The sequence below is a fragment of the Carcharodon carcharias genome, chromosome 2 (assembly GCF_017639515.1).
Source record: "Carcharodon carcharias isolate sCarCar2 chromosome 2, sCarCar2.pri, whole genome shotgun sequence".
Taxonomy (NCBI): Eukaryota; Metazoa; Chordata; class Chondrichthyes; order Lamniformes; family Lamnidae; genus Carcharodon; species Carcharodon carcharias.
Window position 1 is genome coordinate 81155173 of NC_054468.1, and position 24687 is coordinate 81179859.

General features: G+C 41.8%; 1 protein-coding gene across 2 annotated transcripts in view; it reads right to left on the reverse strand.

Moving 5' to 3' along the window:
• uggt1 (UDP-glucose glycoprotein glucosyltransferase 1) overlaps positions 1-24687 on the reverse strand; it is a 148131-nt gene that overhangs the window by 118043 nt on the left and 5401 nt on the right. For both annotated transcript variants that reach the window (XM_041213097.1, XM_041213089.1), the window contains exons 2-9: positions 19943-20081; positions 18614-18696; positions 17088-17218; positions 16882-16994; positions 12925-13099; positions 10119-10215; positions 7271-7349; positions 5367-5467 (exon numbers count right to left, since the gene is read on the reverse strand). In XM_041213097.1, the coding sequence (XP_041069031.1) occupies positions 5367-5467; positions 7271-7349; positions 10119-10215; positions 12925-13099; positions 16882-16994; positions 17088-17218; positions 18614-18696; positions 19943-20081 (918 nt within the window). The remainder of the gene's footprint in view (positions 1-5366; positions 5468-7270; positions 7350-10118; positions 10216-12924; positions 13100-16881; positions 16995-17087; positions 17219-18613; positions 18697-19942; positions 20082-24687) is intronic.

The window sequence follows — 24687 nt, forward strand, 5'->3', positions numbered from 1 at the left end:
GCATGACGCCCATCCTCAGCCATAAGGGCAGATCAGAGGCTAGGAATTCAGCACTGAGTAACTCACCTCCTGACTCCCCAAAGCCTGTCCACCATCTACAAGGCACAAGTTAGGGATGAGATGGAACACTCCCCACTTGTTTGCAGCTCCCACAACATTCAAGAAGATTGACACCATCCAGGACAAAGCAGCCCACCTGATTGGCACTACATCCACAAACATTAATTCCCTCCACCACCGACGGACAGTAGCAGCAGTGTGTACCATCTACAAGATGAACTACAGGAATTCACTACGGGTCCTCAAACAGCACCTTCCAAGCCCAAGACCACTACCATTTAGAAGGACAAGGGCAGCAGGTAGATGGGAATACCACTCCAACTGGAAGTTCCCCTCTAAGTCACTCACCATCCTGACTTGGAAATATATCACCGTTCCTTCACTGTCGCTGGGTTAAAATCCTGGAACTCCCTTCCTAACAGTACTGTGGGTATACCTACACCACATGGGCCGCAGCGGTTCAAGAAGGCAGCTCACCACCACCTTCTCAAGGGCAACTAGGGGTGGACAATAAATGCTGGCCCAGCCAGCGAAACCCACATCCCGTGAATGAATTTAAAAAAATGCTGAAGAGATGGTGGCCAGCCCCTACTTAAAAGTGCTGAGAGCACACCGAAAGAACGGGAGAACTCTGTGGTGCCTGCCCGCTATTTTATGGCAGCAATGACAAGCGCCGCCGAGCTGCAAGCATCAGTAATGTTTCCAGGGATTATGAGGCCTGACCATCACTTTGGTCGAAGGCTGCACAGAGCACAGGGGAGAGGCCCTGGACTGAGACACCTGTCTTTATCTTGTGCAGAAAAGTTTCACATCTGAGTGACAAGAACATTACTCATCAGAACAAAGGGCCATAGGCAGGGAGACATTCTTGGGAGTTTATTGACAATAGTGAACAATAGGTACACGTGTTTAATACCCATGCCCAGGCTGTGCAAGTAATTCTCCTTAACTTTCCTTACGCCTTGGTGCTCCCCAGACATTCACAGTGGAGACAGAGGCAGCCTGCTGACTGCGACGCCTTGTGATGACCTTGGCAGGCGTCTTCTGGAGGGCCAAAACTTGGAGGGCCCTGACCTGCTTTTGGGGTCCAGCTGTGTTACAGTGGCACCCTCCTCGTCCTGTGCTGGAGCTGCTGAGGTCACAGGAAGAGGGGAGTTGGATGGGCCACTCTCGGAAACACCTGTTTAGATGGACCCGGAACGTGCACCTGCTGATCCTCCTACCTATGGGTGCCCGCGGGCCCCAGGCTGCCTCCTTGAAGAGAAGGGGTAGCTGGAGTGAGATTGAGCTGCATGGCACCCCTCTCATGTACACAACTATTGGAGGCCAACTTTGGCATCAGCAATGGAGTTGAGCCCATGCAGCAGTGCAGGAATGAAGTCCTGGACCAAGGTCGCCATGGCAGCCACCATTCTATGAGTGTTAACCTTGGTGCATTGGCATGCTGGTGCTATCACCTCAGGGAGAAGGTGGATGGACTCCCCAATCATGCCTTGCAATCTGACGAGTGCAGCGGACATCCCTTCCTGGTGTACCCGGGCCTGCCTTTGTAGCTCCAGCAACTGTGACATGACCAGGTCCAGAGGCTCGTCATCTGACTTGGACTCAAAGTTCTGGCCTCCAGCACTCCTCCGAGTGCCAGAAACCTGGGAACTCCCTGCACTGACTTGCTGCGGATCAGACAGCACGATGTGCTCACCAGATTGTGATCCCAAGGCTATTTTAAAGCTAGGTCCCACCAAGATGTGTGTCTCTGCGCTGGTGGAGGGTGTGGGTAAGCACTGTATCAGGACTTCAGGGAGGGTGCCTTCGGATTCCTCTTCAGAGGTTTCATTTGGGCTTTATTGGAGGCCCTGGGTCATAGTCTCTGTCCGCTGTTTAGCAGATGTGCCTGCGAAAGGCAGATTATTAGTGCATGGCAGTGGCCCGTGAAACAGGACACATCACTCACAGCATGTTGTCTGATGGGTGTTGCACTGCTTGACCCTGACTTGGTAGAGCACAACTGACCTCACCATCAGCACAGGAATGGTCCATATGCTCACCGACCAGCTGGGTGGCTGTTTTCAAATGCTATGACGACCTTGATTTCAGGCATTCCACCACCGGTCTGCGATCTGCTCTTCTTGTTACATGCCAGCTTGTCCTGCACGAACAGAGGTGGAGGAAATGTAAGCAGGACGCCTGCCAGACCAGATGATAAGTATGCCTGGCCTGTGTGGGTGGTGACTGGCCCCATGGACGAGATGAGGGCTATGATAGTGAGTGTGAGAGAGTGAGTGGTAATGTCCCTTGAACCGGCAGTGAGTGACGGCCCTGTGGATGTGCGATAGGTTTGTGAATGTGAGTTGACAGTGATGAGAAGAGTGACTTACCCTGGCAGAACGGAGACGATTCATCTTCTTGCAGCACTGGGTGGCCATCCTCTTTTGAAAGGCGTTGGCGCTGACCACTGCTGCCGCTGACTCCCAAGTTGGGTTAGTGCTGTTGCTGCCCATCCTGCAGCAAAGCAGGGGTAGGTAGAGGACATCCTGGTGGGCCTCCAAGGCATCCAAAAGTCAATCAAAGTATGCGTCGCTGAACCTGGGGGCTGCAATCTTCTTCAGTGTCAGGGCCATGTCTTCCATGCAGCAGTGGTGGTCTGAAAGCAGAAATGTGTGCTGCAGCTGGGCTGTGAATATGGCACCTGGCGTAGTGCAGTGGTGGACGGGCAAATGAGAGCCTGCCCATCGTGGAAACGGTATATTTCCCGGGAGTTCTTAAATAATGTGGCGGGTTTGGGATGATAGGGCGTGAAAATCCGCCATCGTGGCCGGCAAGTAAAACGTTCACCCCCTCTGGGACGATTCCGCTTGGTATGTGGGTGCTTATATGACAAACCGCATAAGAACATTTAAGTTCAATGACAAACCTAAGTAAATAAAAAAGTTTCATGGCTGATGCTTCTCTGACATTTGGAGACAAATTAACTCACTGCAAAGAATATATTCAAAACAAATCAGTTCTGACAAATTATTACTTTTCTGCCCCCAACAAAAATATACAGGTTGGGTAAACTTTATTCGAAACCCTCGGGGCCAATTTCATTTTGGATACTGCATATAAAGCTTATAATAAAATAGCCTAAGCTAGGCTAGCTATAGCATAAAGTAAATAAAATGACTAGAAAAGTAAGATGGATCACTGAATAATAAATACAGGGTACCTGTAATAAGTTTCTTTTTCACATATCCACCACAAAATTCACAAGATAAACAGCACAGACCAACTAGGGTTCCCATGAAGGTCGACGAGGTTCAAAAAGTGTGATTTTTGGGTGTGTTTGGTTTTTGGATTTACAGATAAAGGATACTCAACCTGTATTCCTATTTGGACATACACCATTAAATACTTCAGATCATCCGGAGGTTGTGAAAGGCGTTGTATGAATGCAAGTCTGTTTAATTAATGGGATTTGCTTGGTTAAATTTAATTGGATAACAAAAGCCAAGGCAACTGTGACATTAAAAAGGTATATTTTGCTTGCACATGGGTACAGCATTTCCTCCTTTTTGGCAGATATTTCTGGAAATGCATTTGTGAAATCTACTGGCTTTGAGCTAAATCTATCCACTATTTTATTTTTAAAAGTTCTTCTCAGTTACTTCTTTGAAGCTACTGTTACTATACCCTCCCCTCATTTTCTTTGGCTCAACAGCAGTTTGAAATTGGATTGGCATAGCTGAAGCTGAATTACACTCTGTCCACAAGCAACTGTAAGAACATATTATGGCAGTGAAAGAAGGCAACTGTACAAATGTATATTTACAAGACATGTTCCAGAACTTTTTTTTTAAAAAATGTCTGACTTGAAATTTGAGGAACAGATCACTCAAAGGTTTCTTTAAGAACTTGCAAGACCTCTATTTTGTCAAGAAAGAAGCAAAGTAGAAGTGATCATTTTAGCTACAAAGATTCTTGCTGAACACATCCAAAATCCAGTACTTTACAGTTCAGGAGTAACCTGATTTTTTTTGTTGCATTCACTAAATCCTCAGTGGGAATGAACTTCTTAAAAAAAAAGACAAATGCTTAGTACAGAAACAGATGCAACTTTAAATCCGAACTGATTAGACTTAGTTGCTTTTATCTGTAACATCTTAGTCTGCAGTGTTCCTGATGATTCAACAGGCTTGTAAGATTCTCCCTTACAGAAGAGGGGAGTGGGGCGGGGTTGTGAGGGAGAGGTGGTGCGGAATAGAAGTGCACTTTTTCATCAAAACTTGATTACATTGATGACACGTGTTTCTATAAACCTTCAGGTGATCAAAATGAATTCAACAGTCAGTGCAATTAATCAATCAATCGAACATGGTTTTGTTAGAAGTATCCACTGAAGTAGCCTGCTCACATCTGTCAGTTTGACATTACTTCTCAAGTTTAGTCAAAATCCAAAATTACTGAGTAATGGGGTCATTAAAAGGTGAAGACCTGATATCATAGGCAGGGTTTTGCCCTTGGCAGGGGCGCTCGGCAGGGGCGGTCAGGAAGCTGACCACTGTCTGTGATCGGCACCACACCACAATTTTACACAGACGGGCCAATTAAGGCCCGCCCGGCATGGAACGCAAGTGGCAGTGCTCAGCGCTGCTTATGTGGGCAGGGGAGGAGGGCAAGCAGGCTGAGCACAAATTTTGCGAAAAAGCACTTCAATCTCCCTGAGGCATGGAGCTGCCTCAGGGAGATGAAGTGCTCTTTAAAAAAACTTAATGAATAAAATAAAAAAGTCATAAATCATGTCCCCTCATGTGACTCTGTCACATGAGCAGGGGCACATTTTTAAGTCAACAGTAAAATTTTTATTTGCTTTAGGAAACCTCATCCTGCCCGTAGATGAGGTTTCCTAAAACATGCAAAGGCTGTTTGGCGTTTTCGCCCGTCCCCCAACCTTAAGGTTGGACGGGCAGCGTAAATTTGAATTTAATTACTTTTTAATGGCCTTAATAGGCCTTTTAATTGTCGGTGGTCGCGCTGCCAACTCCGGTGTGCACCCGTCATACGAAATATTGCGAGACTACACGATGACGTCGAGACTTTTGCCCCACGTCATCACACGCCATTTTACACTTGAGTCGAGTGCGCGGCCGCCGAGCTCAGTATTCTGCCTCATGTTTCTATTTGTCCACATCAGTATGTTATTAAAAAAAAACTCTCAGTCCAAGAATGTGCCTGAGCTATATATTTAAATGAGTAACTTGTTTCCTGGTAATAACAAGACAGACAACTTCATGACAGTTCCAAATTGGACAACACTCCCCTCAGCCTACCTTGCAGCTGCCAGACTTTGAGAGGTGCCATCTCATTTGTGCTTTCAACCAGGTGCTTCCTCAGTTCTTTAAGCTGCTCCTTGATCTCAGGGTACAGTTGTCTATCATCAAGGCAGAAATAAAGCCGTGATTACTACAAGAGGAATTCATCCATAACACACTGGCACCATGCAAAATCATCCGACTCCAAGTAGCCCTTGGTATCGAGGTCAGGAATAATTGAAGCTCCTATTTCTACTGCTGTTTACAGAAGGCAATAACTTTAAGCTTAATAATTCAAACTTTACCAGGAAGTAAATCCACCAATCCACCAAAAAGACACAATACTTTTATATAATTTTAATATAAAGCAATAAATACACAATGGTCCCTAACTTCTGAGCTTCGGGGCAGTGCATCTGAGGGGGTACCCCAAAGATGCGCTGGGCAACACTCCCTGCAAGTTCCCAGGTAAGGACTTCATGGCAATTGCCCGGGAATTTCAAAATTCCTTTAGGCAATTGCCCTGCATCGGGAACCATCCAATAATGCAAGTTGAATTGCAAACACTGGATGGTTTCGACTGTCATACAGCAATAGATACCCAGAAAATGTTAGAAGAATTAATACTTCTTCTAGCTTCTGGGTAATTATAGCACTGACCCACCCTGATCTTCCACAGTACTCCCCTTCCCCCCCCCCTCCATCCACCAATGGGAATCCCCACCCTCCCCACAGGGGACTCCCCCCACGATTCCTCAGCGACTCTCTCCTTCTCGATCCCTTCCCTCCCCCGGCACTAACCAACCTCCACCTGCTGGCCCAACCAAACCACCGCCCCACCACCACACCCCCGGCGGCCCAACCTCACATGACACCTCCCCCCACCCTATCTCCCAGGCCCAATTCAACCCAACTCACTCCCACCCCCACCCCTTCTCAAATCCTACCCGCTTGCCTTGTATACTTACCTTCTCCCTGGCTTGTCAACGTGGCTGGACTTCTAATGTTACCAGGTTTACAGCAGCTAGTGCCGGAAAAAAAGGGTGGGGGTGGCTTACTTACCTTCAACTAAGCTTCCCTCGACTATAGGTCTTAGGAACCCGCTGTGCTGGAGTGATCTTGCCCAGTCTGAGTCAGAAAGTCGGGCAAGATAGCAGCAGCTTAATTTTAAGGTGAGAAACTAGGAGCAGAATGGCAATTCAATTCAATTGCCACTCCACCGGAAGTTACGGGCCATTATCACAAAAACTCTGGAAGGAGGAAACACCATTCAAGTTATAGAGCTTACTCCTCCCAACACTGTGTATAATTTACAGCAACCTCCAATTCCAAGGGACACGGTAACCACAAGAAAGTTCACAAATCCTCAAAAAAAAACTTTCCAATTCTTGATAGTGAACAAGTATAATTCTCATCTTCCAGTCTATGTTATTCAACCTGATGTACTGTATTCCAAAACTGGTATTCCCAAAGTTCAAAAAGAAATTAGATCCTCGGGGTATCATGGATCGCTACTTAGCTATATATTTTTCAATATGATCCAGGTATTGATCCAGCTCCCGTTTGTAAAGGAGTTATCAGTGTACTGTTTTGATGCATCCTATATTCTATTGGGAGATATTGGTAATCTTTATTCTTATTTGAAGAATGACAATTTTGTAGTTATGTGCTAGGATCTCTTAACGTTTAGGCTGCTGGTAATTCTCATGCCTACAACCTTGTGCAATGAACCATCTTAAAGTAAAATAAATTGTCATAAATGGAACTAAAATAAAACTCTTTTCAACTGAAATTTACACATAAATGTGCCTTATAACTTTGAGGGATTTTCGAACCACTTGCTAGAATGTCCATGTGTGTGTGAGGAACAGTGTTACGGGTTCCATTACATGGCAGCCAAGCTTTCCTATGCAGACTCTTACTTCAGCTTGCCGAAGAGGAAACCTTGGACTTCATCAACAGGATCATTTTCGTTTATCACAGTGGCATTCAGTTCAGAGCCTGTAAGACAACAATAGATAGCCTGGGGATGAGGGAGTTTGCTAATGGGTAAAATGACAGAAGAAAAGTGAGAGGTGTTCAAAAAAGAATTTAATGTGATACAAAACCAGTTTATATCCCAAAGGGCCAAGAGCTCCATCGCCGAAAAAATAGCTGCAGATTACTAAAACGGTTTAAAAAACAAAAAATTAAAAGAAAAAGCATACAAAAATGCAAAAAAATAGCAGATGCTCATGAAGGGGAAAGATACAAAGTATAGCAAAGGGTGACAAAATAGTAAGAGCCACAAAAAGGAGAGTGAAAAGAAACTTGCAAGGGAAAGCAAAGTCAACACAAAAAAGGTTTATAATTATAGCAGGAAAGAGGGGGTTTGATCAGGAGCAACTGAGCCTTGTGAAAACTAACACCAGTGACATTGAAAATGAAAATAAGGAAATAGCAGGCATATTGAATAATTACTTTGTATCAGTAATTACAGTAGAGGAAGAGGTCAACATGCTAGAGATCTCAAGGGAACTAATACTGAATCAGGGGCAGGGACTCACCAAAATTAATGTAATCAAAGTAACAACACTGAAGGAAATAATGGCATGAGAGGGAGTGACAAAACCCCAAGGACAGATGGTTTTCATTCCAGGACTTTAAAAGGTGGTGAGAAAATGACTGATGCTCTAACTATAATCTTCCAAAGTTCTCTCGATTCAGAAGCCATAACTTTAGAAATTGCGTTTCACTCTACTATTTAAGATGAGAGAGGGCAATTAGAGAACTATAGATGAGTTAGCTTAAAATCGGTTGTCAGGAAATTACGAGCATCTATAATTCAGGAGACAGTGATTGAACACCTTGAAAATGATAGCTGTTCAGAGAGATCCAACATAGATTTGTAAAAGGTAGGTCATGTCTGATGAATCTGATTGGATTTTTTGAACAGTTGACCAAAGTAGTGGACTGGGAAATGGCTATGGATGTTACTTATATGGGACTTCCAGAAGGCATTTGATAAAGTCCCTCATAAGACACTTTTAGCTAAAGCTGAAACCCATCGAAATGAAAGAAAATTATTGATCTGTTTAGGAATTTGGCAAAGCAGCAGGAGACACAGGGTGGGGATAATGGGCAGGTACCTGAATTGGCACGATGTGACTGGTGGTGTCCCATAAGGACCTGTGTTGGGACTTCAAATATTCAACAAATTTATTAACAACTTAGATGATAGGATTGAAAGCCATATATTGTAATTTGCTGATGACAGAAAGGTAGGTGGCATTGTAAGCGATGTAGGTGGAAGAATAAAATTGTAAAGAGATATTGATAAATTAAGTGAATGGGCAAAAATATGGCAAACGGATTTCCATTAGGCAAATATGAGGTCATCTATTTTGGACCTAAAAAGGTTAAAAAAGGGTGAAAAGCTAGAAACATTGAAGGTCCAAAGAGGCATAGGGGTCCAGGTACATAGATCATTAAAATGTCTCAAAGAGGTACAGAAAATAATCAAAAAGGCTAATAGAATGCTGAATTTCATATCTTGGGGACTAGAATTAAGGGGTCAGAGATCATTCTTCAGCTATACAAAGCAATTATTGGACATTATTATTTCAGGTGGATGCACTGCCATCCGTAGAAATGGGCATTAATGCCAATGACTGCTCTGTTCCTAACCCGTCATCAGCATTTAGGATTTTAGGAAATTCTCAACAGAAAAAAACAATTGCAAGCCCAAATCTTTTCACAGATGCCAATTTTCATTGTTTAATAAAAGTGATTCTTCTACTGTAGTTTTACCTATTATTAATCACTTACATATTTAAGATATAGTACCTATAATTAATGGCCAGTAAATGTCAGTTTACAAACATTTAAGTTCTAAAATGAAATGGATTTTATTTACACTTCTTTTTCAGAGAAAAACAACATTATTTGTGTAATGTTTTGGGATTTTGGCCATTCTAGTAAAGGCATCACTTGGTGCAGCTGTAACTCTTTCCAGTACAAACACGTTTCCATCAGCTTATTCAAATAAAGTTACATTGTTTCATAGTTTGCCATTGTGAGATTTGAACTCTTGATTGATATTTTGATGATGTAACAGCTGTTGTGTAACTCTTTTGAGTACAAACACGTTTCCATCTGTTTTTCAGATGAAGTTACATTGTTTCATAGTTTGCCAGTGTGAGATTTGAACTCTTGATCTTAGGGTTATAAACCCAGTACCATAACCACTTGGCTGTAAGCCACCCAATTCAGAAGTTTCTTGTTCATTTCAGGTCTTTAAAAAGTTAATTTCTCTCAGCTGATAACAGTTTGAGTGCTACTGCGGGCCTCACCATCCCTTACTCTTGCTGAAGGTGCAAGAACCTGACTCTTGTGTGATGCCCTCCACAATTAAGGCAGCGTGGTGACACTGTCAAATCTCACACTTTAAAAAAGGACCAATTGTGGAAGATATCTGGGCTTTCGCAATGCCCATAGGGCCACAGCCCAGCAAGGATCATGGTATCAGGTGGAGAGAGAGAGAAAAACTGTCAGGGTATTCAGCTTAGCCTTTACAAATGATCATTACTATGTCAGCCATTGTTAGAATTTTTTCGTATTATAAATCTACTTCGCAATAATAAACTACGAATATCATTGCAACTAGATCCAATTTGAAAATTGGTCTTTAGATAAGAATAACTAGGTGATGTAAATTTGTGCATACAAATTAAATTAAGTCCTTAAATTTGGAACTTTGAAACAGTACAGAAATTGAATTGTTTGAATCACCTGTCACTTGTGTGTCATCTTTGGCCTTGTATTCAGTGCTTTTAATGGCAAGCTCAACTCCATAACCAGAGAGTAAGACCTTCTCCTCACTTGGATTCTGTAAATAAAAAGCCCAAAAACGTAAAATAAAAAACAAATGAATTACTCATACCAAATTTTAAGCATTTACTCATTACTTAATGAAAATATTTGCCAACAATGGTCCGGATTTTCCTGCAGTCATGATGGTGCGTTCACCATCATCACTCCACTGAAGCTGACAACAACTTCAGGGGCAGAATATTGCTGTCGGCATACCGGGGCAGGGTGAGGTTTCCTGAAGGTTTTATAAAATTAACAAATAAACTTTGTCAACTTCACAAACATGTCCTAGCTCAAGTGACGCTGCCATAGGTGGGGGCATGTTTAAATAATTTTTCACTTTATTTTTCAAAAACTCTTATTATCCACTTAATTTCCCTGAGGCAGCTCTGTGCCTCAGAAAGATTGCTGCGCTCTTTCGTCTGCATGTGCAAAAGAGCACAGGCCCCGACTCTCCCTCCTCCACCCCCCCAGTACAGCTAACGCTGAGCGCTACTGGCCATTCGTTACCGGGCCTTAATTGGCCTGCCTGCGTAAAATGGCGGTGCGCAACCAACTGCGGACAGCGATCAGCTCCGCCCCCACCCCTGCCAAGCCCGCCCACCATAGGTAAGATTCTATCCAAAGAGTCTACACAATCACACAATAATGCAAAAATCCAGAAGCTGTTGTCAATGATTCCATGTTACTCCATAGAGTGCACTGTAGAGGTTCTCAAAGACTACAATGTCTATGGCAATTATAATTTCACAAAAACATTCATTTTTACACTATTATTCTTGCTAAATAAAACCTTGAAAGGTTACACATAATTGAATGAGGTACAGCTATTTTTAATGGCATACTAGCTTCAGAATTATTGCTGAACACTTTTCTAGCCCTGAAAAGCTCATATATTGTATGGAATGCCAAATTTCTTCATAATGATAAAAAAAATCCACATACATTTAAAAAAAAATTTTTTTTTAAGCAAGTTCATCTTTACTTTAGCTTCTACCTTAATCCAATCATAATTATTTCACAACCTCTCAGATACTGAAGTGGTCTACGGCCATATGCAGCAAGACCTGGACAACATTCAAGCTTGGGCTGATAAGTGGCAAGTAACATTCACACCACACAAGAGCCAAGCAATGACCTTCTCCAGAAAGACAGAATCTATCCATCATCCCCTGACATTCAACGGCATTACCCCACTATCAACATGCTGCAGGTTACAATCGACCAAAAACTGAACTGGTCCAGCCATATAAATATTGTGGCTACAACAGCAGGTCAGAGACTGGGAATTCTGATGCGCATAACTCATTTCCTGGTTCCCCAAAGCAGTCCACCATCTAGAAGGCACAGTCTGGAGAAGGAATCCTCTCTACATGCCTGGATGAGTGTGGCTCCAACAACACTTAAGAAGCTCAACACCATCCAGGGCAAAGCAGTCTGCTTGATTGGCACCCCATACACCACCTTCAATATTCACTCCCTCCACCACCGATGCACAGTGGCAGCAGTGTGTACCATCCACAAGATGCACTGCAGCAAGGCTCCTTTGATAGCATGTTCCAAATCCGTGGCCTCTACCACCTCGAAGAACTAGGGCAGCAGGTGCATGGGAACACCACCACTACTAGTTCCCCTCCAAGCCAAACACACTTGGAAATATATCATGGTTCCTTCACTCACGGGATTAAAATCTGGAACTTACTTCCCAACAGCTCTGTGGGAGTACCCGCGCCAGATGGACTGCAGAGGTTCAGGGCGGTGGCTCACCACCACCTTCTCAAAGGCAATAAGGATGGACAACAAATGCTGGCCTAGCTAGCAACGCCCACATCCTGTGAAAAAGTTTTAAAAAAAACTCACTCTTGAAAAATTAAAAGTGAAGTATATCAAGTACTTTTAGCTTCCTGGTTAGCTGTGCATAAATATTTAAATGTAATTTCCTCCTTATCTGCTTGCTGACATCATTACAGCTGTGAAGCAACACATTCCCTAGAGTTGTTGCCAGATTTATACTGCTGTTGGGCATCGCTAGGTCTTTCAAGACAGCTTTCTTCCATGCCAGCGGCGACACCCTTGCTTCATCGCTGACTGCAAAATCCAGGTTGATTTTTTAAAAATCTATTTCCTATGACCTCATATATAAAGATGAACATCTTTCTTTCATACTCTATTCCTTAGACCTCCCTCAAAAAACCTTTCACACCACAAAACTGAATGCAAAATTGGAAACTTAACAAATGCTCAACCAATTGATATTTCTTTTAATCCCTATTCTCTCCTCACACATTCTCTGAAACCTGTAATATCAATTTTGTTGTTGCTGTTATCTACCAAGTAGAAGAAAGTGAGCTGGAATAAAAAGAATCATAACAACTTAACAGTAGGCAGTCTCAAAAATCTATGCCAATGGGACTTGAATAAGGTCAGCACCCCTACATCAAAGTGCCCATATAAAAATGGCCACTTTGGCAAGTTATTAGAGAGTAATCTGTGGAATCATCTACCAACAAGGGTGCAATGCATTAAGTAGAGGCAAGATACAAAATTGACAAGGGAAAAGATGGTTACTGAAAAGTAAAACGCCTTATTTATCAAGTGGAACTTCCCCTATCTTAATACAAGACCACTTGGATAATACTTGAAAGGAATTCCCCAGAAAGCAAACAAGGAATGAATATTAATACTTAGGAACAGGCTTCATCACCAAGCAGCGTGTTCTACTTACAGCAACATAATGCCGGAGTACATAGTTGATTCTTCCGGCATCAGATTTGGAACGAAGAAGCTTGTGGAATCTGGAAAACTCTTTGGTACCGATCTCACCATACAGAATCACCACTGGAAGTTCAGTTCTTAAGGATGCCTCAATGTGATCGCCTTTAAACAAATAAGGCTTGGGTCTGACAAGAAGATAGAAATCAAAATTAAAAATAGTCATCAAGTTTCAAATAAAATTACGTTGAATAATGCTCCTAAAAGGCATTTATTAATTGGTAAACCTTACTTCATATTTCAATAGGAGTGTTTCCATCTTGGAAACTACGGGGCAGAATTTTGCCCTTGGCGGGGGTGCTCGGTGGGGGCGGTCGGGAAGCCACCCGCAAGCGGCACTGGATAACAATTTCATGCTGGCGGACCAATTAAGGCCCGCCCAGCGTGAAACACGAATGGGAGCGCTGCCTGTGTGAGGGGATGTGCATTGGTGGGGGAGGGGGGTCAAGCGTAAACTTCGCGCATGCACATGAGTGAGTGCTTCATACTCTTCCTGAAGCACAGAGCTGTCTCAGGGAGATGAAGAGATATGAAAAAATAAATAAATAAAAATGTAATCAAACATGTCCCCTCATGTGACTCTAGCAGAGATTGGCCTTAACTCAGCTAAGACAAGGCACAGGGCTTGGGACCACTCTGCACGAAATAACTCAAAGTCATGAAATGGTACACCTGCCAATAAAACTAACTGGGACAAATAGACATATTAAGCTGTAATGAAGTCCAATCAGATGAAAAGGTGAGTTCGAAATTTAGCCACAAATTGACATTTAAGTAAATATCTGATTGAAAATTTTCATATTTATCATAAAATATCTCCCAAGACAATATTTAATTCTTATAGTTTTATTTGTATAATTTCACACTTGCCAAGGCCCAACTAGTCATGCTTTCTTAGCTAACACTACAGATATACAAGCATAGTCATTTGGTAGTACAGAACTTGAGTATTGCTAGTTGATCTTACGTGCCATAAAAAGTAACAGTACTGCCAAAGACCCAGGATCAGATTTAGGACTCAGATGTATCTTGTTTTTGCTCTGGAAGTGGAAAGCTTGGGCATGTAACTACTTGTTGAACTTCTGCAAGGAAGTGGGAAAAGCTGAGACCTAGTCGAGATGGGGCCAAGGGTAGGGTTAAGCTGGGTGGGAGGTCGTGGTAAGGAGGCTCTAGCCTGGACCAGGGCTATAATAAACTGGGGATCCTGGGCCAGAGATGGCAGGAGGCCAGAGTATGCAGCTAAAGTTCAAAAGCAACAGAGAGCTTGGAATTTGGCTGCGTGGCGATAGTTGAAACAGAAGTGGAGCACTAGAATGCGGATTGTTCCTTGGTAATCTTATGAATGACAATACATTAAAAACATAAGTTAACATGGGCCAAATAGTACTGTGGGACACCAAGGACAAACATGGATTTAAAAATATATATTTCTGCAGATCTGAACCAAACAGTTATAATCAGCTGCAAATCACAATATAAACACCATTAGATCACTAGAAAACACCAACATAAACACCATTAGATGAAGTGAGAGTGACTGGCCTTGACATCAAGGCAGCATTTGACCAAGTGTGGGATCAAGGAGACCAAGCAAAACTGCAGTCAATGGATATGAAAGGGAAAACATTCCCCTGGTTGGAGTCATCCTAATACAAAGAAAGATGGTTGTGACTGTTGGAGGTCAGTTGTCTCAGCTCCAGGACATCACTGCAAAAGTTCCTCAGGGTACTGTTCTAGGCCCAACTATCTTCAGCTGCTTCATCAATGGTACTCCCTTCATCATGTCAGAGGTGGGAACGTTCACTGAAGACTGCACAATGTTCAGCACCATTCGCAACTCCTCAGATACTGAAACAGTCCATGTCCAAATGCAGCAAGACCTGGACAATATCCAGGTTTGGACTGACAAGTAGCAAGTAACATTCATGCCACACAAGTGCAATGACCCTCTCCAACAAGAGAAAATCTAACCATCATCTTTGACATTCAATGGCATTACCGTTGCTGAATCCTCCACTATCAACATCCTGATTGTCACCATTGACCAGAAATTGAATTGGACGAGCCAGGCTAGGGATCCTGCAGCAAGGAACTCACCTCCTGACTTTCCACCATATACAAGGCACAAGTCAGGAGTGTGATGGAATACTCTCCACTTGCCTGTATGATTGCAGCTCCAGCAACACTCAAAAACTTGACACCATCCAAGACAAAGTAGGCCACTTGATTGGCACCCCGGCCACAAACATTCACTTACTCCACCATCGATGAACAGTGGCAGCAGTGTGTACCATCTACAAGTTGCACTGTAGGAACTCACCAAGCCTCCTTCGACAGCACCTTCCAAACCCACAACCACTACCATTTAGATGGACAAGGGCAGCAGACACATGGGAACAGCACCACCTGGAAGTTCCCCTCCAAGCCACACACCATCCTGAATTGGCAATATATCGCCATTCCTTCACTGTCACTGGGTCAAAATCCTGGAACTCCCTCCCTAACAGCACTGTATGTGTACTACACCACATGGACTGCAGCAGTTCAAGGCAGCAGCTCACCACCACCTTCTCAAGGGCAATTAGGGATGGTCAGTAAATGTTGGCCTAGCCAGTGACACCCACATCCCATGAATGAATAAAAAAATCAACAACCATTAAATATTGTGACATCCCTATCACCTTAAATAAACAGTTGCTATGAATGTGGCTGCAGCTTAGAAAGGAATTTTTAAAACATTTAAAATAGTAATCAGTGTTTACTCTCCACCTGTTTTCAAAGTCAGACTGGAGCTTTGGGACAGGTCTTGATGGATGTCAGCAAATGTGGACTATTCATGATGGGGGTGGGCTTCAGGGAAGTTCCAAACCCAAATGGAAAGCAAACCTAAGAAGAATGCGAAAAATTTCCAAGTGGGCAGATCAATTGGGGAGGGAATGAGGAACTACTATTGTAGCTGGAACTTAGTGGAACATCCTCACAATTAGGTTTCATCATGCTGACTCAAATAAAGTCAATTAATCAAATTAGTTATTTGGTTTATGCTGGGCACATGAAACCACAGACCCATCAGAAACAATAGAGGCTCAACAATGTTACAGTCACAACATTAATCACAGACATAAGATAACAAGAAAGTGTTGGGAAGCACAAGGGTAAAAACCTCTTCCTGATTAACCACTTCTCTGGAATTCATGAAGTAAAACTCATTCATATTCCTTAATTTAAAAACTAATCCAATGGTTAAATTTCATCAAGAAGTTACGTTTGACAATTCCACCAATTTACCATACTCCACTTTGCAACATGGCACATCAGCAATATAGTTCTGTGCTAAAAGTTAAACAGATCAACTTTAGCTTTAGATGCAAAGCATAATCAGCCAAAGCATAATCCAAATTTCAGGGTTCTTCAACTGGTTCAACCTTTCAGCAGCTGAAGTTCACATAGTCAAAACACAAAGCACACTGGTCACCATAATAGAGGGGAGGCCTTTGGTGCAAATTGCCAGATAAACACAAGTCCCCATTTGATATAATAATACTCTAATCACAGAGGGTGCAATAGAAAAAATGAATTTAACAGAGAAAGTTTAATGAGAGTGGGGTGTGCAATGAGTCCCAATCTTGATGTGGCTTGACCATTAGTCGATAATTAGGAATACAGATTATAGGAGCAGCAGTAATTGAGATTTATCCATCTGAAGCCCAAGTTCCACAACCAGACAAGAACATTATTACAATTGTAAACCCAATGAGTTCAAACCCTACACAGTACCCAATCCTCAAGCCCATGTATGACTAAATTGCCAATTTTCAAGCTAATAATACTTTGAATTTCACTACATTTTAAAATTTCAGAAACGATTCCCAACTTGTACTTCTGATACTCGCAGTGTATTTTTCTTTACCTCTCCAGAGCACCCTGAAGAAGCACTTCCAACCTGTCAGGTGCGCAGCTTTTCTCCCCATGCACATTTACGAAAGCAGAACAGTCTTCTGGAGGGGGGTCCTCTGCTGCAATCTAATAAAAGAATTGGTATCATTCATATCAAAAATAAAAACCAGCTTCCACTGGGATTGAACTCTAAAATACATGCGCACACACTCAACTCACCTGCTGAAACGTTTGAACAGTAGCAGAGTAAGCCCGTAGAGACAAGGCAAACTTCAGCAGGTTGGCCTGTACAGGGGTCAGAAACTCACCAGCTTTCTGCAGTATATAGTGGTAGTATGAAATGTTGGTTTCTGTCATGTAAAACAAAATAATTACAATTTTGCATCCTTAAGTTTCCCCATTGCTCTGTAAATTTTCTCCCCTTCTTTTCCTGATGGTTTTTATTCATTGTTAGATAAATTTCATAGATGTTGGCCACCCTACTGACAAGAAGGCCACTGTTGATGTGGCAACCTAGTCAGTAAAGGTCAAAATGCTAATTGACCATTGAAGATAGACCAACCTGCCACTGTCTTCAACCAAAGTCCACATGCGCATTCTCAATAGGAGTTGCTACAGTGCAATAATAAATGGAAATCTTGGTTCATTTTTGCCTTCTCTAACCTAATGCCACAAAACCCCACTGTATTGGCCTTATCGCTGTGTCATTGAATTTAGCACAGACTGGCAGTCAAGTCTGGGATGTGCTGCTCTTGGGTTAACATGCTGAGACATAAGAGGAGCTACTAGTTTATCTTGAAATGATTAATATGCCCAAAAATATATTAACATTACTTTTACATTAGCCTGGACATTCCTCCCTTGTATCCTGTTGGTAAGGATATTCTGTGCCAATGAACTATTCTTGTTTGCTACAGGAATTATAGGCAGATTATTTGAAACCCACGAGTTGCACATATAAGAAGAGGACCAAATAAAAGATTGAGTGCCTTCTGAAGGAGGCAAATAGTTGAAATCCTATTTCAACTATTATCTCTACACCAGTTGGGACTTTAAAGTAAGCATCAGCCACCCAGGTGAAATACTTTCATTCTGTGATACTGACCTTTATCATTGTTTTAAGAATTTGTTTGCATATGGGTTATGCAATGATTCTGTCTATGCATACAGCGGCCCATCCCACATTATCAGATCAGTGTCATTACTCCTAAATGTTTCATCAAGGAATTTCCTGTTCCATTTTGTGTCAGACTCTCGTTCCCTGGGTGTGCACCAGACACTGGCAATGCTGCTCCCAATCCATCACCCCCCCACTGCAAAGTGTTCTAATTATTTTTCCAGCAATTTGTGGTGTGAATTCACTATTCGAGGATCAGGGAGCACAATAAGCTAACTTATGATGTTTGCCACCAAAATTGTCATTGCAGAGAATTCTGGTGCCATTTTGAAGAAATATAAGTTTTGTCATCTACCCCAGTCTGACCTCACAATTTGAACAAATACCATAAATTGCTGTGGGAGCTTTATGGTATCATCTGCCCATAATGTCTGACAAAAATAAAAGTTATGGAGGAGATGAGCATGGAACAGCAGATAAAGGTACCATCAAAATCTTAACGAGGACAGTGTGTTTCTCCGCCACCTCCAGCCAAATGTTGGTTTATTGTATTATATGTGAAGGTATAAATGAATGAGAAATGCGATAACACTGCTTCATAATATCACTGCAATGAAGTCATCGGTACCTTCATGATCCTCCAGATGAATTTCTTGAGTGGTATCCACAAAATCCCAGAACTTAGCTTTGCTTTCTTCAGCCAAAAATTCACTGCAATAAGGAAAAGTAAAGATATCTTCCAATTTACTTCCTACAATAAAGTATCAAGTCATTATTTCAGTTAACAGAAAGCAAAAGTTATTAGAAGTGACCCTGTTACGTTTATCCAACAGGTGTTTCGATCATTTATTCAGCAGTCACATTACACTGCAAGTTACAGCAACGTGCTAAGGCTGGAAATACCCACTGGTGCCTATTCCACTCCACTTTCTTGCACTGACTTTAAACTGCAGTTGAGATGCTGCATTAAAATCACAACAATCCACTATTATTGACCTGTTTAGATGGAAGATTCTGCACTTAATGACTTTATCCACTGACTTTAGATTGCAATTGAGATGCTGCATTAAAATCACAACAATCCACTATTATTGACCTGTTTAGATGGAAGATTCTGCATTTAATGACCTTATCCATAAAGGTACCAACAAAGTGATCATTAATTTACAATAGATACTTTAGGCATGGAACACAAAATGCTGCACAGAACTCCCAGAGTGGAGGAAAGGAAAAAGCAGGTTATTGTCTAGTCTTGTGAAAGAAAACACAAAGTGTGGAGGCCAGGGTAGCCCTGCAGACATATGTCGTTTCCCAGGGGGCACACAGTGCTGTGAGCCACTAGCAGCATGGCTGACACAGCTCTCTTCAATGATATTAATGAGGAACACAACATGGGCCGCATAGGTAATGGGGCCCACTGCACTACCTGCCTCCAAGGTTCAATACAGGTGAAGTGGCACGATGCAAATGAGATATCCCTAAGGTGTCCAAACCTTTTTTATTTTAGTACCTTAATATAGTTAGTTTTGGTGTTCAGAATTCAAGACAAGTGTAACCCTGTCTCAATAACTCAGTGAAGAAAATGATATTGAGAATAATCAGGCCAGTGGTACTAGTTCCATGAAAAAAATGTTTGCCTCACAGCACACTGAGCAAAACTTGACAAAGACACACATTGCTAAAGTCCTCTTCCCCTTCCTTCCTTTCAACATGTGAAACTAAATTCAAATAATTTGTGGGCAATCATCAGAACATGATTGTGAAACTGACAGATCACCCCTGTAATTCTTTGTAAAAACATTGTTCTTCTGTATCAGGACCAAATATCAATTGATCGGGTACCATATGGTATTCTCATTCTGCCTACCAAAAAGCCCTCCATTTGGGTTAAAAGAAATTGACCAAATAAAATGGAAACTCAGTCAGTGATAGATGATTGGAAGACCAGTACGATTACCTTGCTTCCAATAACAATGGTGTAGATGGCCACTTAGTGCTAAGTGTTGTCGTTACTGCTTTTGAGTCTGCATTCACAATCGAGAAGGAGAGATACACCAGGGCTACTGTTGCAAGAATCCCAGTGTTGTCATTCTTAGCTGTAAGAAGTGCAACTGATTAAAAGTTATCAATAACAATCCTGCAAAAACAAATCCGTTATTATTCAATCTCAGCAAATACAATGATTTGCAAACAGAATTTAATAATCCACAACACAAAAATGTTGAGGTTACAAAGTTCGCAAGCTCAAGCAGCAAAGTACTCAAAACATGAACTGATACAATTCTGAGTACTATTGCATTGCATCTAAGCAGCTCATCAGTGGCAAAGTATCTTGAATGACACATTCGGCAGATGGCTTGGCAGTATGACAGAGCAAACTAGGATCACATCAAACAGGACATTCTTGGCTGGCATCCTGTCAGCTAAACTTTCTATGAAAAATCTGCTTGCACCAGAATTAATAACAAGAAAATAGCCTGGGATGGTACAGTTTATTGAGGGTTGCTTCCTGTCAAGACCCCAGAACCGTGGACCACTAACTGACTTGAGATATTGCAGACTGTGCATTTCAAGAGGATAATTTACAGAGTTAAGATAGGTTTGGGCTTGAATAATCAACTGTGAAAACTAATTAAAACTAAACCTAATGAATAGAATCAAGGAACTGGATTTAAAATATTTGGAAAAACTTCAACAGTAACACGAATCAAATTAAATCTAATCAGAGTGTGCTTTGGGGTATGGCCAGTCCTGAGAAAATTATGCACAACATTAAATCAATAATCTCATGAAGCAACCACAAATGATAGGTCCCTAATGTTGCTAGTCAAAGGCATGATTAGCCAGAGAGGACCACTCTCAGACAGGATGCCAAATGGAGGAGTCTTGGTTGATTTCAGTATTGAAAAGCGACAGCAGTTAATATCAGCAAGGTCTTCCCTTTCAGTTAGAGACACCTTACTCCATTTTCACAGAAAATTACCATAAGGGTGTGCAATAAATGATTGAGAATGATTAAATTTGGTTTTCCACTGAACGTGGTAACCCCATCTTACACAATGTCTCACATTTGAGGAACCTTGAATATTTATTTGAAATTGGTTTGAAACCCAACAACATTCTAATCTAAATAAAAACAAAAAAACTCCGGATGCTGGAAATCCAAAACACCTGCTGAGTTTTTCCAGGTAATATTCTAATCTATGCCACTTTGTGCCATTTATTATCCAATTGTATCTGGTTCACTAGCGAATCACCCAGTAATACCTATTTCATGCAGATGCTTTGGTGACTGCACCCAGGTGCAGTCTAAGGGGAACACCCAGCCTTCTCCAATCTATCCACGTAACTCAAGTCTCACCTGATGAACCATTCTCGTGAACCTTTTCTGTACCGTCTCCAATGCTCTTATATCCAACCTACAGTGAGGTGGTCAGAATTGGAGACAATATTCCAATTGAGGCCGAACCAACCTCAAGTTCACCACAGCTTCCTTGCTTTTGTACTCTATGCCTCTATTTATAGGATCGGCATATTTTATTAGCAGCTTTCTCAACCTGCCCTGCCACTTTCAACAATTTGTGCACATACACACCCAAGTCTCTCTGCCCTTGCACCCTCTTTAAAATTGTATCCTTCATTTTAGATTGTCTTTTCTCATTCTTCCTACTAAATTTTTCTGCATTAAATTTCATCAGTCATGTGTCTGCCTATTCCACCAGCCTGTGTCTTCTTGAAGTCTATTCATTATCCTCCTCACAATTCACAATATTTCCAAATTTTGCATCATTCACAAATTTTGAAACTGTGCCTTGAACACCCAAGTCCAGGTTGTTAATATAGAACAAGAAAAGCAGTGGTCTTAATACCAGGGAAAACCACAAATGCCTTCCTCCAGTCCAAAAAGCAACCATTCACTATTACTGTCTCCTGTCACTCAGTTAAGTGCTGCCACTGTCTCTTTATTATGCGGCACTGTATCAAACACCTTTTGAAGATCCATGTACACAACACTAACCACATTACCCTGATCAACCCTCTCTGTTATCTCATTGAAAAAAAAATTCATGTTAAGTAAACACTGTTTGTCTTTAACAAATCTGTGATGGCTTTCCTTAATTAATCCACCCTTGTCCAAGTGACGGTTAATTTTGACCCGGATTATCGTTTCTGAAAGCTCTCCTACCACCGAGGTTAAACTTAAACTGGTCTGTAGTTCCTGGGTTTATCCTTACACTTTTTTTGAACATTTGCAATTCTCCAGTCCCCTAGCAATACCCCTATGTCTAAGGTGTTTGGAAGATTATGGCCAGTGCCTCCACAATTTCTACCCTTACATCTCTCAGTATGCTCAGATGTATCGCATCTGACCATGCTGCCTTATCAACTACAGCCAGCCTTTCTAATACTGCCTCTATCAATTTTTAGCCCACACAGTGTTGCACCGATCTCGTTTTTCACTATGACATTGGCAGCATCTTATTCCCTGGTAAAGACAATGCAAAGTACTCATTTAGGTCCTCAGGCAAAGCTATGCCCTCTGCCTCGATGTGCAAATCCCTTCTGGGTCCCTAATCAGCCCTACTACTCCTTTTACCAGCCCTTTGCTATCTATATGCCGATAGCGGGCTTTTGGATTCCCGTTTATGTTGCCTGCCAATATTGTTTCATACTCTCTTTCCTTCTCTTGCTTTTTCACTTCCCCACTGAACCTTCTCGACTCAGCCTGGTTCTCACTTATATCATCGACCAGATAACCATCATACACACCCTTTTTCTGCTTTATTTTTACTCTCCATCATTGTTGTCATCCAGTGAGCTCTGGTTTTGTTTGTCCTACCTTTTTTTTCCTTGTGGGAATGTATCTCCTCTTTAAAGGCACCCCTTTGTTCAATTCCAGTTTTGCCTGCCAATCTTTGATCCCAATTTACTTGGGCAAGGTCCGTTCTCACCCATTTAAAATTGGCCCTCACCCCAATCAATTATTTTTACTCTGGGTTGCTCCTTGTTCTATGTTACTAAACTAGATTTTTAAAACCCAAAGTTTGATTAGGATATTACCAAGCAAGGTATGTGCAAAATAAAAACAAAAACAGAATTACCTGGAAAAACTCAGCAGGTCAACTTCACTCTGAGCACGGAGTGAAATATGGACCTAACCACTGTAGACAAATAAGACTATTTGCTGGTAACAGTGAACAACAAATTCAAGACATGCCAACAACAGACTGATTTACTCAAGAAGAGAATTTATCGGAATAGTTTTAGGGATGAGGGATGCCAGTTATATAGATAGGTTGGAGAAGCTCGGGTTGCTCATGGAAGGTTGAAAGATTTGATGGGGGTGTTCAAAATCGTGAGGGGTCTAGATGGAATAGATGGGGAGAAGTTTTTCCTGTTGGTTGAAGAGCCAAGAACCAGTTGTTAACTGATTTAAAAGTAAGTGGCAAAAGAAAGAAAAGTAACTTGAGAAAAAACTTTTTTACGCTGCGAGTGGTTATGATCAGGAATGCACTGCCTGAAAGGGTGGTGGAGGAAGATTCTATCATGGTTTTCAAAAGGGAACTGGATAAGCACCTGAAGGAAAAACATTGTAAGGCTGCAGAGAAAGGAAGGGGAGGGGGACTAGCTGAGTTGCTCTTGCAGAGACAGCCTGCACAGGTTTGAAGGGCCAAATGGACACCTATGCTGTAACCATTCTAGGACTCTATTTGATAATAACTACTCTGCAATTTGTTTTTCCAACAACAAATTCAAGTACGTATAATTCCATTTGATGTGATAATTCCATTTGTTTACATATTTGGGGAATTTCTAGTGTGGAAATAGTAAATTAAGACCTTTTCACTTCTGCTATTCAGTGTCAGTATCAAGCATTCCCATGATCAAATACAACACAATACCAATACAAAGTAAGGTTCCTTCTGTTCCAGCAACCTGCTGTTTTAGTCCAACTAACAAAGAAAAATGTAACTTTATTAATCAATCCTGATTTTGATCCCAGGATTGAAAGAGCACAATGGAATCCCTGTACCTACCAACGTCCCAAGTCATTTTAGTTTATCTACATTTGTAGCACATAAAAAAAAGTGATGGATTTACATTTTTGAGGGCCAAATGCGTGGCTGACGAGTCTCTCCAAGTACTTGTTCACATGCAGCTTAAGTTTCTTGAATCACTTTTGGTGCTTCTGCTTATAAAAACTAAACTGCTCACTTATTTTTGGTCAGCTTGGTGTTTGACCTGCATAGAAATCTATTCCATGTTTCAGAGCACGCTTCACAAAAGCATGTAGAACTTTTATTTTCCCAATGTAAAAGAGTGCACAATCTCTTCCTTTAGGGGCACATCCCAGTGAATTCAAATTCAGAGAGCTTGTGTACAAGGTTGGCAGAGCCAAAGCAGAGGGAGCCCATGTTTTATGGCGCACTGTTGGGGATGAACACACTGAAGTGACTCAATCTGCCAGAAGAGCATCCAGCTGCCTCTACCCAGCTAGGATGGCTCTCCCGTTAGATGACAAAGTGTTGCCTTGGTTCCAAACAACTCACCTTTCTCTCCCTCCCAACAAGGTAAGACTCACTACTGTATAACTGAGAATCACATAAAACAGAAATGATGTTTCAGGAATCCTTCATAAATAGTTTAATAAACAGTCAATTCAACATGAAGTATGCCAGTGCACTGGCACCATCTTCATGG